A 15,378-nucleotide genomic window follows, 5' to 3' on the forward strand; every position below is an offset into this window, starting at 1 on the left:
CATACCACCAAGAAGAATAACAATCCTAAATTTACATGATCATATCACAGAGTTGCAAAATAAATGAAACAAAAACTGATAGAACTGAAAAGAAATATGGGGTAAATAGACAAATACACAATTATAGTTGGAGCCTTCACCACCACTTTTCTTAAAATTAATAGAACAGCTAGACAGGAAATCATCAAGAATATAGAACTCAACAACATCAGCAACCAATGGAATCTAATTAGCAACTAAAGAGAACTTCATTCAATAACAACAGAATGCATATTGTTTTCCAGTGCCAAAGGAACATGTACCAAAATAGACCATATCCTGGGCTACAAAGCAAACCTCAAAAGTTTAAAAGAGTTGAAATGATAAAGCATGGGTTCTCTGACAACAAAGAAATCTACCTAAAAATTAATAACAGAAAGATAACAGGAAAGTCTTCAAAAACTTGGAAGTTTTGTTTTTCCATATGTCAAAAAGGACATCACATTTGTAAACATTCCATATGTTAAAGAGGAATCTTTAAGAAGAAAAACTTTAAATGTGTGAACTATATAGAAATGAAATAGAACATATCAGCGTTTATGTGACTCAGCTAAAACAGTTTTGAGAGAGAAATTTTAACAACTAAGTTAAAATATTTGAAAGCAGAAAGTTTCAAATTAATAATCTAAGCTCCCAGCTCAAGCACTTATCAAATTAAAGTAGGCAAAAGGAAGAAAATAAGATAAGAGAAGAAAATTAATGAAGTTGAAAACAAAAACAATAGAGAAAATCAGTGAAAGAAAGAGCTGTTTTTTTAAAAGATCATAAAAGTAACAAAATTACAGTTAAGATTGGCAAAGTAAAAAAAGATTGACAAAGTAAAAGAAAAAAAAAAAGACACAAGTTACCAATATCTGGCATGAAACAGGAATTTCACTGAAGACCCTCCAGGTATCAAAAAATAATAAGAGGGTGCTATAATCAACTACCACATACCACCCAATATTAGATAACTTGAATAGCCCTGTAACTATAAAGGAAATTGAATTTATAATTTCACACTTATTAAAAGAGAAATCTCCAGTCCTAGATAGTTTCACTGGAAGAATCCATAAAATGCTTAAAGAGGAGTTAACATTGTTCAACACAAGCTATTCCAGAAAATAGAAGAGGTGAGAGAATTCCCCAAATTCATTTTATGAAACTATTGTTTTCCAGACACCAAAACCAAGTAAAGATAGTACAAAAAAAGGAAACTACAGACCAATATCCCTCAAAAATATAGATGCAAAAATTTCTAACACAATATCAAATATAATTCAGCAATATATAAAAGAATTCTACACCAAGACCAAGTAGAGCTTGTTCCTGGGATGTAAGTTTTATTCAACACAAAAAATCCAACAATATAATTAACCATATTAACAGGCTAAAGAAGAAAAGTATATGATCCTATCAATGTTTTAAAAAATATTTGAAAATAATCAATCCCCGTTCATGGTTAAAAAATCTCAGAAAAATAGGAAAAGAAGGAAACTTCTTTAACTTAGTAGGATTGGGGATTTTTTTTTTTTTTTGCTATCTGTCTCATATATAACCAAAATGTTTTTATTCTAAACAGCCAGTGAAAAACCATTAGAGTGTGTCATTTCTGTCATAGATTTGTGGATATGATTTTAGATGAATTTTAATAGCTTATATTACATGTTTATGGCAATAAATAATTATTTTCTAATATAGAACATTGTTTCTTGCAAAGTTAATATGATTAATATTTAATATTATTATTGGTAAAATGAATATAACTGATATAACTGAATTTAATATATAATGAGGAATTTTAGACTTACAGGTTGCTCCCATAATCAAACTTTAGTATTATTATCCTTAAAGCATATGTAAATATATACATATATGTAAATATATATAAAACCCATAACCTCCAGAATGATAAACAACTTATAGTTGTTACCTCCATGAAGACTAGAGGGGACCAAGATTAAAGTTAAAGAGCTAAAGGAAACTTTAAATTTATCTGTAATGGTCAAAGACTTTAACATGGATTATACATATATTCAGGGAATTAAAGGAAAAGAAGGTAGTAATAAGTAAACATGAAAATTTCAGCATAGAAATATCAAATATAAAAAATAATTAAATGGTTAGGTAGAATACCTGAAAAGAAAAAAAATAAGCTTAACATCAGATTTAGGATGGCAGAAAAAATGGTCAGTAATCTGGAAGATAGATGAGAGAAATTATCCAATCAAACAAACAGAGAATATAAATAATAATAATAGTATTGAATAACAGAGCCATAATCACCTGTGGACAAGATAGAGTTCTAACATATGTGAAACAAAAATCACAAGAAGACAGGAGAGAGAAGGTAAGAAAGAAAAAAAGTACTGTCTGAAGAATTCCCAAATGTGGTGAAAATTGTCAATTTACAGATTTGAGAAACATGACAAACTTCAAGCTGAATAAATTATAAAGAAAACTACCTGTAATTATATCACAGACTATCTATAAGAGAGTTGGAGAGCGAAAGAGAGAGCAAGAGAATGATTGAGGGAATGAATGGATCTTGAAATCATCCAGAAAATTTTTAAAAAGACATATCTTTACATACAGATAAAAAAGTAGTATGAATGGCAGCTGACTTTTCATTAGTATCAGTAGAGGCCAGAGGAGACTATAACAATACCTTTAACATGCATAAAGTAAAGAGATGTCATAACAGAATTTTACACCCATTGAAGGCTCAAAATTTGTCAAAATATTTTGAGATAAATGAAACTGGAGTGATTTATTACTAGCAGAACTGTGCTTCAAGGTATGCTAAAGGAAGTTCTTTAACCCAAAGGGAAATGACACAAAAAGGAAATTCAAATGTGCAAAAAAGGATAAAGAAAAAAAACACTGGAAAAATTGTGACTAAATATCCATTCTTTAAAACAGAACTGGTTAAAGCAAAAATTGTAGCCTTGTATCATCATGTTAACAAATGACAGTAATAGCACAAAGGATGTATACTATTGGACTTAATAGACTTACACTATTTCAAGGGTGTTATTATTTATGTGAAATGATACCATATAAACTCTCAGTGGACTCTGGTAACTTAAGGATGCATATTGTAATCACTAGAGCAATCCACTAAAAGTAATTCAAATGCGTATAGCTAAAAGCCTATAGAGGAAATGTAATGGAAAATAATTTTTTTAATGAAATTTAAAGAAGGCAGGGAAAGAACGGCAACATAAAAGCAGGTGGACCAAATAGAAAATAAAAAACAACATAAATGTAAAAATATACCAATCAAAGGCTGAGATTATCAGGCAGCAATTTTAAAACTGTCCAACTGTTTGGTCTCTAGAAAACACACACTTTAAATATAAAGACAAATATAGGTAAAAAACAAAAGACTGAAAAAACATATGCCATGCAAGCAATAAGTGTGAGAAAGTTGGTGTGGCTATACTCATATCAAAAAGGTGAGTCCAAGGCAAGGAATATTACCAGACATTGAGATAAAGCCCACAAAGATTAAAGGACCACTGTGTTTCATTTAATAACACTGATTTTTAAGAAATGAAGGAGAAAATCTAACAATTACAGGAAGATAAAGACAAATTGACACCCACAGTCATAGATGTTACTGCCATTCTCAGCAATTGACAGAGGAAATAGAAAAAAATAAACTTACAAAAAATGAAAAAATAATATCCACCACTTTGATCTAATTGATATGTTAGATTATCCCAAGCAACAAGAGTATAGTTTCTTTTTTTTTAAATTTAATTTAATTTATTTTTTTATACAGCAGGTTCTTATTAGTCACCAATTTTATACACATCAGTGTATACATGTCAATCCCAATCACCCAATTCAGCACACCACCATCCCCACCTCCCAGCGGCTTTCCCCCCTTGGTGTCCATACTTTTGTTCTCTACATCTGTGTCTCAACTTCTGCCCTATAAACCGGTTCATCTGTACCATTTTTCTAGGTTCCACATACATGCGTTAATATACGATATTTGTTTTTCTCTTTCTGACTTACTTCACTCTGTATGACAGTCTCTAAGTCCATCCACGTCTCAACAAATGACTCAATTTCATTCCTTTTTATGGCTGAGTAATATCCCATTGTATATATGTAGCACAACTGCTTTATCCATTCGTCTGTTGATGGGCATTTAGCTTGCTTCCATGACCTGGCTATTGTAAATAGTGCTGCAATGAACATTGGGGTGCATGTGTCTTTTTGAATTATGGTTTTCTCTGGGTATATGCCCAGTAGTGGGATTGCTGGATCATATAGTAATTCTATTTTTAGTTTTTTAAGGAACCTCCATACTGTTCTCCATAGTGGCTGTATCAATTTACATTCCCACCAACAGTGCAAAAGGGTTCCCTTTTCTCCACACCCTCTCCAGCATTTGTTCTTTGTAGATTTTCTGATGATGCCCATTCTAACTGGTGTGAGATGATACCTCATCGTAGTTTTGATTTGCATTTCTCTAATAATTAGTGATGTTGAGCAGCTTTTCATGTGCTTCTTGGCTATCTGTACATCTTCTTTGGAGAGATGTCTATTTAGGTCTTCTGCCCGTTTTTGGATTGGATTCTTTCTCTTAATATTGAGCTGCTGAGCTGTTTATATATTTTGGAGATTAATCCTTTGTCCGTTGATTCATTTGCAAATATTTTCTCCCATTCTGAGGGTTGTCTTTTCTTCTTGTTTATGGTTTCCTTTGCTGTGCAAAAGCTTTGAAGTTTCATTAGGTTCCATTTGTTTATTTTTGTTTTTATTTCCATTACTGTAGGAGGTGGATCAAAAAAGATCTTGCTGTGATTTATGTCAAAGAATGTTCGTCCTATGTTTTCCTCTAAGAGTTTTATAGTGTCCAGTCTTACATTAAGGTCTCTAATCCATTTTGAGTTTATTTTTGTGTATGGTGTTAGGGAGTGTTCTAATTTCATTCTTTACATGTCACTGTCCAGTTTACCCAGCACCACTTATTGAAGAGACTGTCTTTTCTCCATTGTATATCCTTGCCTCCTTTGTCATAGATTAGTTGACCATACGTGCGTGGGTTTATCTCTGGGCTTTCTATCTTGTTCCATTGATTTATGTTTCTGTTTTTGTGCTAGTACCATATTATCTTGATTACTGTGGCTTTGTAGTATAGTCTGAAGTCAGGGAGTTTGATTCCTCCAGCTCTGTTTTTTACCCTCAAGACTGCTTTGGCTATTCGGGGTCTTCTGTATCTCCATACAAATTTTAAGATTTTTTGTTCTAGTTCCGTAAAAAATGCCATTGGTAATTTGATAGAGATTGCATTGAATCTGTAGATTGCTTTGGGTAGTATAGTCATTTTGATTCTTCCAATCCAAGAACATGGTATATCTCTCCATTTGTTGGTATCTTTAATTTCTTTCATCAGTGTCTTATAGTTTTCTGAGTACAGACCTTTTCTCTCCCTAGGTAGGTTTATTCCTAGGTATTTTATTCTTTTTGTTGCAATGGTAAATGGGAGTGTTTCCTTAATTTCTCCTTCAGATTTTTCATCATTAGTGTATAGGAATATAAGAGATTTCTGTGCATTAATTTTGTATCCTGCAACTTTACCAAATTCATTGATTAGCTCTAGTAGTTTTCTGGTAGCATTTTTAGGATTCTCTATGTATAGTATGATGTCATCTGCAAACAGTGACAACTTTACTTCTTTTCCAGTTTGTATTCTTTTTTTTTCTTTTTCTTCTCTGATTGCCGTGGCTAGGACTTCCAAAACCATGTTGAATAATAGTGGTGAGAGTGGACATCCTTGTCTTGTTCCTGATCTTAGAGGAAATGCTTTCAGTTTTTCACCATTGAGAATGATGTTTACTGTGGGTTTGTCGTATATGGTCTTTATATGTTGAGGTAGGTTTCCTTTATGCCCACTTTCTGGAGAGTTTTTGTCATAAATGGGTGCTGAACTTTGTCAAAAGCTTCTTCTGCATCTATTGAAATGATCATATGGTTTTTATTCTTCAATTTTTTAATATGGTGTATCACATTGATTGATTTGCATATATTGAAAAATCCTTGCATCACTGGGATAAATACCACTTAATCATTGTATATGATCCTTTTAATGTGTTGTTGGATTCTGTTTGCTAGTATTTTGTTGAGGATGTTTGCATCTATATACATCAGTGATATTTGTCTGTAATTTTTTTTTCTTTTGTAGTATCTTTGTCTGATTTTGGTATCAGGGTGATGCTGGCCTCATAGAATGACTTTGGGAGTGCTCCTTCCTCTGCAATTTTTTGGAAGAGTTTGAGAAGGATTGGTGTTAGCTCTTCTCTAAATATTTGATAGAATTCAGTTGTGAAGCCATCTGGTCCTGGACTTTTGTTTGTTGGAAGATTTTTAATCGCAGTTTCAATTTCATTACTTGTGATTGCTCTGTTCATATTTTATATTTCTTCCTGGTTCAGTCTTGGAAGGTTATATCTTTCTAAGAATTTGTCCATTTCTTCTAGGTTGTCCAATTTATTGGCATAGAGTAGTTTGTGATAGTCTCTTAGGATGCTTTGTATGTCTGTGGTGTCTGTTGTAACTTCTCCTTTTTCATTTCTAATTTTATTGATTTGAGTCCTCTCCCTCTTTTTCTTGATGAGTCTGACTAAAGGTTTATCAATTTTTTTATCTTCTCAAAGAACCAGCTTTTAGTTTTATTGATCTTTGCTATTGTTTTCTTTGTTTCTATTTCTGCTCTGATCTTTATGATTTCTTTCCTTCTGCAAACTTTGGGTTTTGTTTGTTCTTCTTTCTCTAGTTCCTTTAGGTGTAAGGTTAGATTGTTTATTTGAGATTTTTATTGTTTCTTGAGGTAGGCTTGTATAGCTATAAACTTTCCTCTTAGAACTGCTTTTGCTATATCCCATAGGTTTTGGATCATTGTGTTTTCATTTTCATTTGTCTCTAGATATTTTTTTATTTCCTCTTTGATTTCTTCAGTGATCTCTTGGTTATTTAGTAATGTATTGTTTATCCTCCATGTGTTTGTGTTTTTTACGGTTTTTTCCCTGTAATTCATTTCTAATCTCATAGTGTTGTGGTCAGAACAGATGTTTGATATGATTTCAATTTTCTTAACTTTACTGAGGCTTGATTTGTGACCCAAGATGTGATCTCTCCTGGAGAATATTCCATGCGCACTTGAGAAGAAAGTGTTATCTGCTCTTTTTGGATGGAATGTCCAATAAATATCAATTAAATCTATCTGGTCTATTGTGTCATTTAAAGCTTCTGTTTCCTTATTTATTTTCATTTTGGATGATCTGTCCATTAGTTTAAGTGAGGTGTTAAAGTCCCCCACTATTATTGTGTTACTGTCGATTTCCTCTTTTATAGCTGTTAACAGTTGCCTTATGTATTGAGATGCTCCTATGTTGGGTGCATATATATTTATATCTTCTTCTTGGATTGATCCCTTGATCATTATGTAGTGTCCTTCCTTGTCTCTTGTAACATTATTTTAAAGTCTATTTTATCTGATATGAGTATTACTACTTCAGCTTTCTTTTGATCTCCATTTGCATGGAATATCTTTTTCTGTCCCCTCACTTTCAGTCTGTATGTGTAACTAGGTCTGAAATAGGTCTCTTGTAGATAGCATATATATGGGCCTTGTTTTTGTATCCATTCAGCAAGCCTGTGTCTTTTGGTTGGAGCATTTAATCCATTCACTTTTAAGGTAATTATTGATATGTATGTTCCTATGACCATTTACTTAATTGTTTTGGGTTTGTTTTTGTAGGTCCTTTTCTTCTCTTGTGTTTCCCACTTAGAGAAGTTCCTTTAGTATTTGTTTTAGAGCTGGTTTGGTGGTGCTGAATTCTTTTAGCTTTTGCTTGTCTGTAAAGGTTTTCATTTCTCCATCGAATGAATGAAATCCTTGCCGGTTAGAGTAATCTTGGTTGTCGGTTCTTCCCTTTCATCACTTTAAGTATATCATACCACTCCCTTCTGGCTTGTAGAGTTTCTGCTGAGAAATCAGCTGTTAACCTTATGGGAGTTCCATTGCATGTTATTTGTCGTTTTTCCCTTGCTGCTTTCCATAATTTTTATTTGTCTTTAATTTTTTTTTTTTTTTTTTTTTGCGGTACGCGGGCCTCTCACTGTTGTGGCCTCTCCCGTTGCGGAGCACAGGCTCCGGACGCGCAGGCTCAGCGGCCATGGCTCACGGGCCCAGCTGCTCCGCGGCATGTGGGATCTTCCCGGACCGGGGCACGAACCCGTGTCCCCTGCATCGGCAGGCGGACTCTCAACCACTGCGCCACCAGGGAAGCCCTATTTGTCTTTAATTTTACCAATTTGATTACTATGTGTTGGCGTGTTTCTCCTTGGGTTTATCCTGTATGGGACTCACTGCACTTCCTGGACCTGGGTGGCTATTTCCTTTCCCATGTTAGGGAAGTTTTTGACTATAATCTCTTCAAATATTTTGTCGGGTCCTTTCTCTCTCTCTTCTCCTTCTGGGACCCCTATAATGTGAATGTTGTTGCATTTAATGTTGTCTCAGAGGTCTCTTAGGCTGTCTTCATTTCTTTTCTTTTTTTTTTTCTTTATTCTGTTCCGCAGCAATGAATACCACCATTCTGTCTTCCAGGTCACTTATCCGTTCTTCTGCCTCAGGTTTTCTGCTATAGATTCCTTCTAGTATAGTTTTCATTTCAGTTATTGTATTGTTCATCTCTGTTTGTTTGTTCTTTAATTCTTCTAGGTTTTTGTTAAACATTTCTTGCATCTTCTCAATCTTTGCCTCCATTGTTTTTCCGAGGTTCTGGATCATGTTCATTATCATTATTCTGAATTCTTTTTCTGGAAGGTTGCCTATCTCCACTTCATTTAGTTGTTTTTCTGGGGTTTTATCTTGTTCCTTCTTCTGTTACATAGCCCTCTGCCTTTTCATCTTGTCTATCTTTCTGTGAATGTGGTTTTTATTCCACAGGCTGCAGGATTGTAGTTCTTCTTGCTTTTCCAGGGTATACTTTCTCTTTGAGTGCAGTGGAATGTTTACAAAGATACATCATATCCTGGACCATATTTTAAGACTCAGTAAATTTCAAAATTGAAAATTTTACAGAGTATATTCTCTGACTACGAATTGTCAAAATATTTTAAATCATCACACACTTCATGTAATAATAGCTCAAATAAAGTCACAAGAGGAATTAGATTATTTTTCTCTGAATAACAACAAAATACAAAATATCAAAATTTGTAAAAGACAGTTAAAGCAGTACTTAGAGGGATATTTATAGCTTTAAATGCTTCTATGAGAAAAGATAAAAAGATTAAAAGTAATCATCATGCTCTTGATCTTGAGGAGTTAGAATAAGAACAAATTTAAAACAAAGTAAAAGGTAAAAATAACAATAAATAATATAATCGATGATGTTGAAAACACAATAAAGAAAATTAATAAACTAAAAGTTGGTTCTTTAATAAGAATTCTCTAAAAAGACAGATCAAGGACAAAAATAAAGGAAAGCACAAATTACCAATACCAGAAACAAAAGAGTGGATATAAGTACAGATGCTACAGTCTTTAAAAGGATACAGAGAGAAATATTAAATAACTATTATGCCAGTAAATTTGTCAAGTAAGATGAAATTGATGAATATTTGAAAAACTTGATTTAACGAAACTGAGGAAATAACAAATCTGAATATATGTGTAATTAAATTTTTAAAAAAATCTCTTGACAAGTAAAATAACAGACCCAGATAGTTTCACTGTTAAGTTCTATGAAAAAAAATTATCACATAGATGCAGAAAAAGCACAAAATTCAATCCAATTGATGATAAAATTCATAATATCCGAGGAGTAGAAGAGACGTTTCTTATTCCAATAAGGATGTTAAAAATCCTGCAGGTGACATCAAAATTAATGGTGAATTATTGAATGCTTTTCTTTAAGATTGGGAACAGGACAAGGGTGCTTATTCTCACCACCTCTGTTTAGCCTGGTATTAGATGTCTTAGATGGTGAATAGTTCGTAAAAGAAACAAGAGGCATAAAGATTGGGAAAAAAAGTAAAACTATCTTTTTCACAGATGTAATATGAATTTTTACAAAGAAAGTCATGTGAAAACTACAAATTACTATGATTATGAAGCAAATTTAATCACAAGATACAAGGTTAATATACAAAAATTAATTCTTTCTGTGTCCTAGAAAAAATAAAAATCTGTTTACTAAAGCATCAACAAACATGAAATAATTAGGATTTTTTGAAGAAGATATGCTGAAATCAACAAACTATTGCAGAAATTAAAGAAGAACTAAAATAATGGGAGAGAGATACCATATTTATAGGTTGGAAGGCTCAATTTAGTTAAGTGGTCAATTCCACCAAATTGATCTGTATATTCAATACAATCCTTATCAAAATCACAATGGGATTTTTGGTAGAAATAGAAAATTTGTTTTTAATATGGTGATTAAAACAGTGCAGAATAGAGAAATTAATCTTGAAAGAAAAGACCAAAGTTGGAAGACACATTTTACCTGCTTTCACAGGGTACTTCAAAGAAATTATTATCAAGATCAGGTGATATTGATGTAATGGTAGATAAATAATAAATGAACTAGATTGTAGAGACCAGAAATATCCACACATACATGGTCAATTGAGTTTTCCACAAATGTGACAAGACAATTTAATGGAGAAAAGAAGTCTTTGATAATTGGTATTGGAACAGCTAGCTAAATATATGAAAAAATAATACTTAAAAATTAGTTCTTACTTATGCTACATAAAAATAACTTGAGATGGATAATAGATACAAAAGTAGAAGCTTTTATAGCCTGCTGCAAAACTTTCATTAAACATAGGAGAATCTCTCTATGAACTTTGAGTAGACAATGATTTCTTAGAAATGACCCCAAAAGCACTAAATACAGCGGGAGAAAAAAATGATATGTGGGACTTAATTAAAAATAAACATTTTCTATTAATCTATAAACAGTATTATAAAGTGAAATGGCAAGTCACATACATATATCTGAAAAAGAGTTTGTATCCAGAATATATAAAGAACTAAATATCAATAATAAAAAGACAAAAAAACTAATAAAAAATGGGCAAGAGACTGTCTACAGGGAGTTCATAATGAGCGGATAACAAAGGCCAATGATTACATGAAACTGGGCTAATATATTATTCAACAGGGAAATTCAGGTTACAAATACATTGCAATAGCATTACTCATCCAGTAAAATAACTAAATTAAATAGATGTCAATATCTGATGTTGGTGAGAATGTGGAGCAGCTAGAACTCTTTTACTGCTGGTGGGTATGTACAATGGTACTTTGGAAAGCAGTTTGGCAGTTTCTTATAATGTTAAACATAGACCCATCCTATGATTTATCAATTACTTTCTAGGTATTTACCCAGAGATACGAAAACATATGTACACAAAAAGATTTTACAAGAATGTTGTAACAGCTTTATTTATAACTCAGGACTGAAAACACCAGAAATGTCCCTTGATAGAAAAGTGAAAAATCATTTGTGGTATATTCACTAGATGGAAAGTAATCAGCAATAAAACAAATGATACATGTAACATCTGAGAAACTAAAAAAGGAGACCAATACAAAAGAATATATACAGTATGGCCCATTTTTATAGATACAAGGACAGGTAAAACTGATCTATGGTGAGAAATTTGAGCAACAGTTACCCGTAAGAAATGTGATTTGACTAGAGGTAGGCATAGGAGAACTTTCAAGGATGATAGAAATATTCTATATCTTTAATGATATGGTGGTTATATAGGTATCAAAACACATGTGGCAAAACACACCTGATTGTACAATCATGGTCTGTGCATTTCATTATATATAAATTTTATCCCCTACCCCCCAAAAGTGTGAGGCTAGTAGAGTCAGATATTCTGAATTTGAATCCAGGTTCTCCTCTAACTAAGTATCAGATTTTAGGCAAGTTATACAACCTCACAGAATTGCAGTTGCATAAGTATTGTGGGAATAATAATAACTCCCATCTCACAGAATCATGAGAAGCAAGTGAGGTAATATATGGAAATTAATTACCAGGGAGCTAAGTGCTATCTTAATTAAAAAGACATGTCTTACCATGAAAAAGAGACTATGGATTTTAAAAAATTATTATTGTAAACAAATAATTAATAATGAAGTCAAATGTTATTAGTGATGAATCAACCATCTTACCATTTAAACAATTTTCTGTCCTGTACACCTTGAGTATTTGAGGAAAACACATTGTCTTACTAAGAAGACACATTGAACTCATTTTAACTTTTTAGTATTCCTTAATATAGCTTATTTTCTTTTCCATCTTTGTTGTAAGACAGATAGTTCTCATATAATTTTAGGCATATATTTTGCATTTTTTGGTTTATTGGGTTAAACACTATAAATACTTTTTATGGCTAAATGCCTTTTTAAATGAATAGTGAACTACAAAAATAACTGTCTTAAGTAATCTAAGCTTTATTAATAAAGCATATTTTCAATTTATGTTGTACCTAGGAATCACAAAATTTTAGGATTTGCAATAGATTAGTGAAAGCAGGGCATTTTCAAGATTTAATGTTGCTACCAGTTGTTATGTCATCTGGAGGTGTTATATTAAATATGAAATATTTCTGATGCATTAAATCAATTAATGCCTTTACCAAACTTCTTTATAATGTTAATAAAGTAAATAAATCTTTATTTACTGTTTACACTGTTCCCAGTAAGACACTGTGATACCAGTTGAGATATCAGTGGAGAAGGAATGAGCTGGTGGACTTAGGATATTTGTGGCAGTTTCTAGTTAATAGACCAGAGACATAATTGTTTATGAGGCCAAATTCAGGTGACAGATATATTTTGCTCAGTCGGCACTGTGTTTTACAAAAATATTGTTTACTGTCACTTAAAATTGGGAGCTTTCCATATGAATATTCAGATTTCTGACCTCATCTCACATATTTAAAATCGACAACTCTGGGTTGGAAATGTTCATTTCCACAAGCCAAAAATCAATTGGAACTGAGTAACAAGCAGTTGCTTCCTTTAGAGAGGGCATCCATCAGGTTTTCCACAGACACTACCCAGCCAACCTCATTCAAGTTACTGCCAGGCTTAATAAACCCTCCTCAGTAAGAAAAGGAAATAAGTAGCAAAGCAACAAGAAAAACTGCAGTTGGCACTATGCTTTTATTTAATAGGCACTAAATATTTGAGGAAGGGAGGAAAACAAACTAGGGAAAAAAATGCTATGATAAAAGAGATGAGAAGTTGGATAGGACTCTTGCTTCCAACTTCAACAGCTATTCATTTAATTGCCAAAACATTTCTTTTTTATGTTGTGCATGGGTAGGCTTTGAATTATTATGTTAGCATAGACTACTTTGCTCATTTACTATGTCTACCCCTAGACATTGCCCTTTTGAAATACCTCATGTTACCGTTTTTCTTGATTCAAAGAATAGTCTGACATATTATTATTAAAATGCAAATCTTTGTTTGGTTTTTACAAAGGCTGAAGAGATAACTTTAACAATTGGCCAAGCATTTGACCTGGCGTATAGGAAATTTCTAGAATCTGGAGGAAAAGATGTTGAAACAAGAAAACAGATTGCAGTGTTACAGAAAAGAGTGAGTAAACTAAGCTTGTTATTTCACATTTATGTGATGTAAGTACAGGGAAACTTGCATATCATCAAACAAATTTAAACGGCCTGCCATTAAATTCCCCCCACACTGATTGGAACTGCTTTCACTGTGTTCCTATAATTTTTCATTCCTGATCCCCTGCACAGTTTTTAACCATTTTATATTGAATTCCCACAAGAACTTAGTGTTCTCATGTGACTTTGCTTCACTTCCTGATGCTTCTCATGGGGATCAGAGCAGCAGAAGCAGCAGATGCTGGGTAAGTGGTTTCCCATGCAGATCAGATTCCTTTATAATTAAATTACACCCTTTCTCCACTCTCTTCAAAATCATCATAAGCAAGTTTCACTGTCTTGCAGTTATACTCCAAGATTATGGGTACAGATTGCACAACGCTATAAGAAAACAGAGATGAGGCATTAGAAACATGAAATTTGCACACACATAAAAACATATTTTAAATTTAATAATATGTCTTTCCAGTGACCTAGAATTCTATGATATATCCCAAGCTTTATCAAAATAAATTTCTCCCCTGTGCACAAAAAAATACATTAAAATTTTAAATAATATAAAACCCTATTCATTAATATAGCCAATTTAACAGCCAATATTTTCCAAGAACAAATGTCTGAAGATTATTCAATAATCATTTGCTTTTTAGATTCAAGACTTAGAAACAGAAAATATGGAACTTAAAAACAAAGTACAAGATTTGGAAAACCAGTTGAGAATAACCCAAGTATCAACATCTCCAGTAAGTATATAGAATACAAGCATCTTTTCCTTAGAAATAAGATTTCATGGTGATAAAACATGTCTGGATCATCAGCTCTTCAGTATTCCAAATAATACTCTGGGATCAGTCATTTTAAACTAAATGTAGATAGAGATACAAGGTGCTAAATAAGATTAATTTAAACGTTAAAATTACCTAGGTAGCTCAGATCAGAGTTGTTTTTCCGTGTTGCTCTTTTCTCTTTTCTAGAATAATTCAGCCCTCAATTTGATCTTTTCCTCTTTGTGACATAATCTTCTTTCATTCCAATTGATTACTGTTTACTGAAGTTGATTTAATGACTGAAACCAATCTGCCCTTGGAGTACTGAACTTCATTATAGAAGCTGGACTGTTAACACGATCGAATTGGTTTCTTATATTACATAGCAAGGGCTCCTACTGAGAGTAACAGAGTTATATTTCACACACTAAAATCAGTGGTAGTCTCTACAGACAACACTCAGTATTTTTATAGTTAAATTATTTACTTTTGGTTTATCACAGATTTGAAATCATTTTCTCATCTTGAGATATGATGCCATTATTTTGTGATTTTAGCTAAGGGAATTTTTTGAGGGGAGATAGAATTTAAAACAGTTGATATTTTTTTCTAGGCAAAATATACTTAGGAATTTTATTCTCTTTTAGAATCATCTGTACTGATATTGTCCATTAAAATGTATATTTTATTTTACATTTAGAAATTTTAATATATAACTTTTGGCATGATCCTATGAACTGAAACACAATTATAGCATTTACAAACTTCTGAAAAGAATTTTTGTTGCAAATTTTCATTTGCAAGTCAATTTTGGTTCAATCTCTAGGCTAACTCAATGAAAACCCCTTAGTGTATATATATATAAATATATTTATTGCTATCTACTATTAGAATATTT

At 32.4% G+C, this 15,378-nt stretch overlaps 1 protein-coding gene and 1 long non-coding RNA gene across 3 annotated transcripts in view; both read left to right on the forward strand.

The window, feature by feature from the left end:
- The window catches only part of LOC309962744, a 453,428-nt gene that overhangs the window by 279,085 nt on the left and 158,965 nt on the right, over positions 1 to 15,378 (forward strand). The gene's annotated exons all lie outside the window — the stretch shown is intronic.
- GULP1 (GULP PTB domain containing engulfment adaptor 1) overlaps positions 1 to 15,378 on the forward strand; it is a 173,202-nt gene that overhangs the window by 135,501 nt on the left and 22,323 nt on the right. Inside the window, exons 7-9 of one of the 2 annotated variants that reach the window (XM_082840853.1) lie at positions 13,565 to 13,681; positions 13,935 to 13,958; positions 14,364 to 14,456. In XM_082840853.1, the coding sequence (XP_082696979.1) occupies positions 13,565 to 13,681; positions 13,935 to 13,958; positions 14,364 to 14,456 (234 nt within the window). The remainder of the gene's footprint in view (positions 1 to 13,564; positions 13,682 to 13,934; positions 13,959 to 14,363; positions 14,457 to 15,378) is intronic. The other variant, XM_082840854.1, reaches the window with a different exon arrangement.

Source organism: Leucopleurus acutus (assembly GCF_964270905.1).
Source record: "Leucopleurus acutus genome assembly, chromosome: 6".
Lineage (NCBI taxonomy): Eukaryota > Metazoa > Chordata > Mammalia > Artiodactyla > Delphinidae > Leucopleurus > Leucopleurus acutus.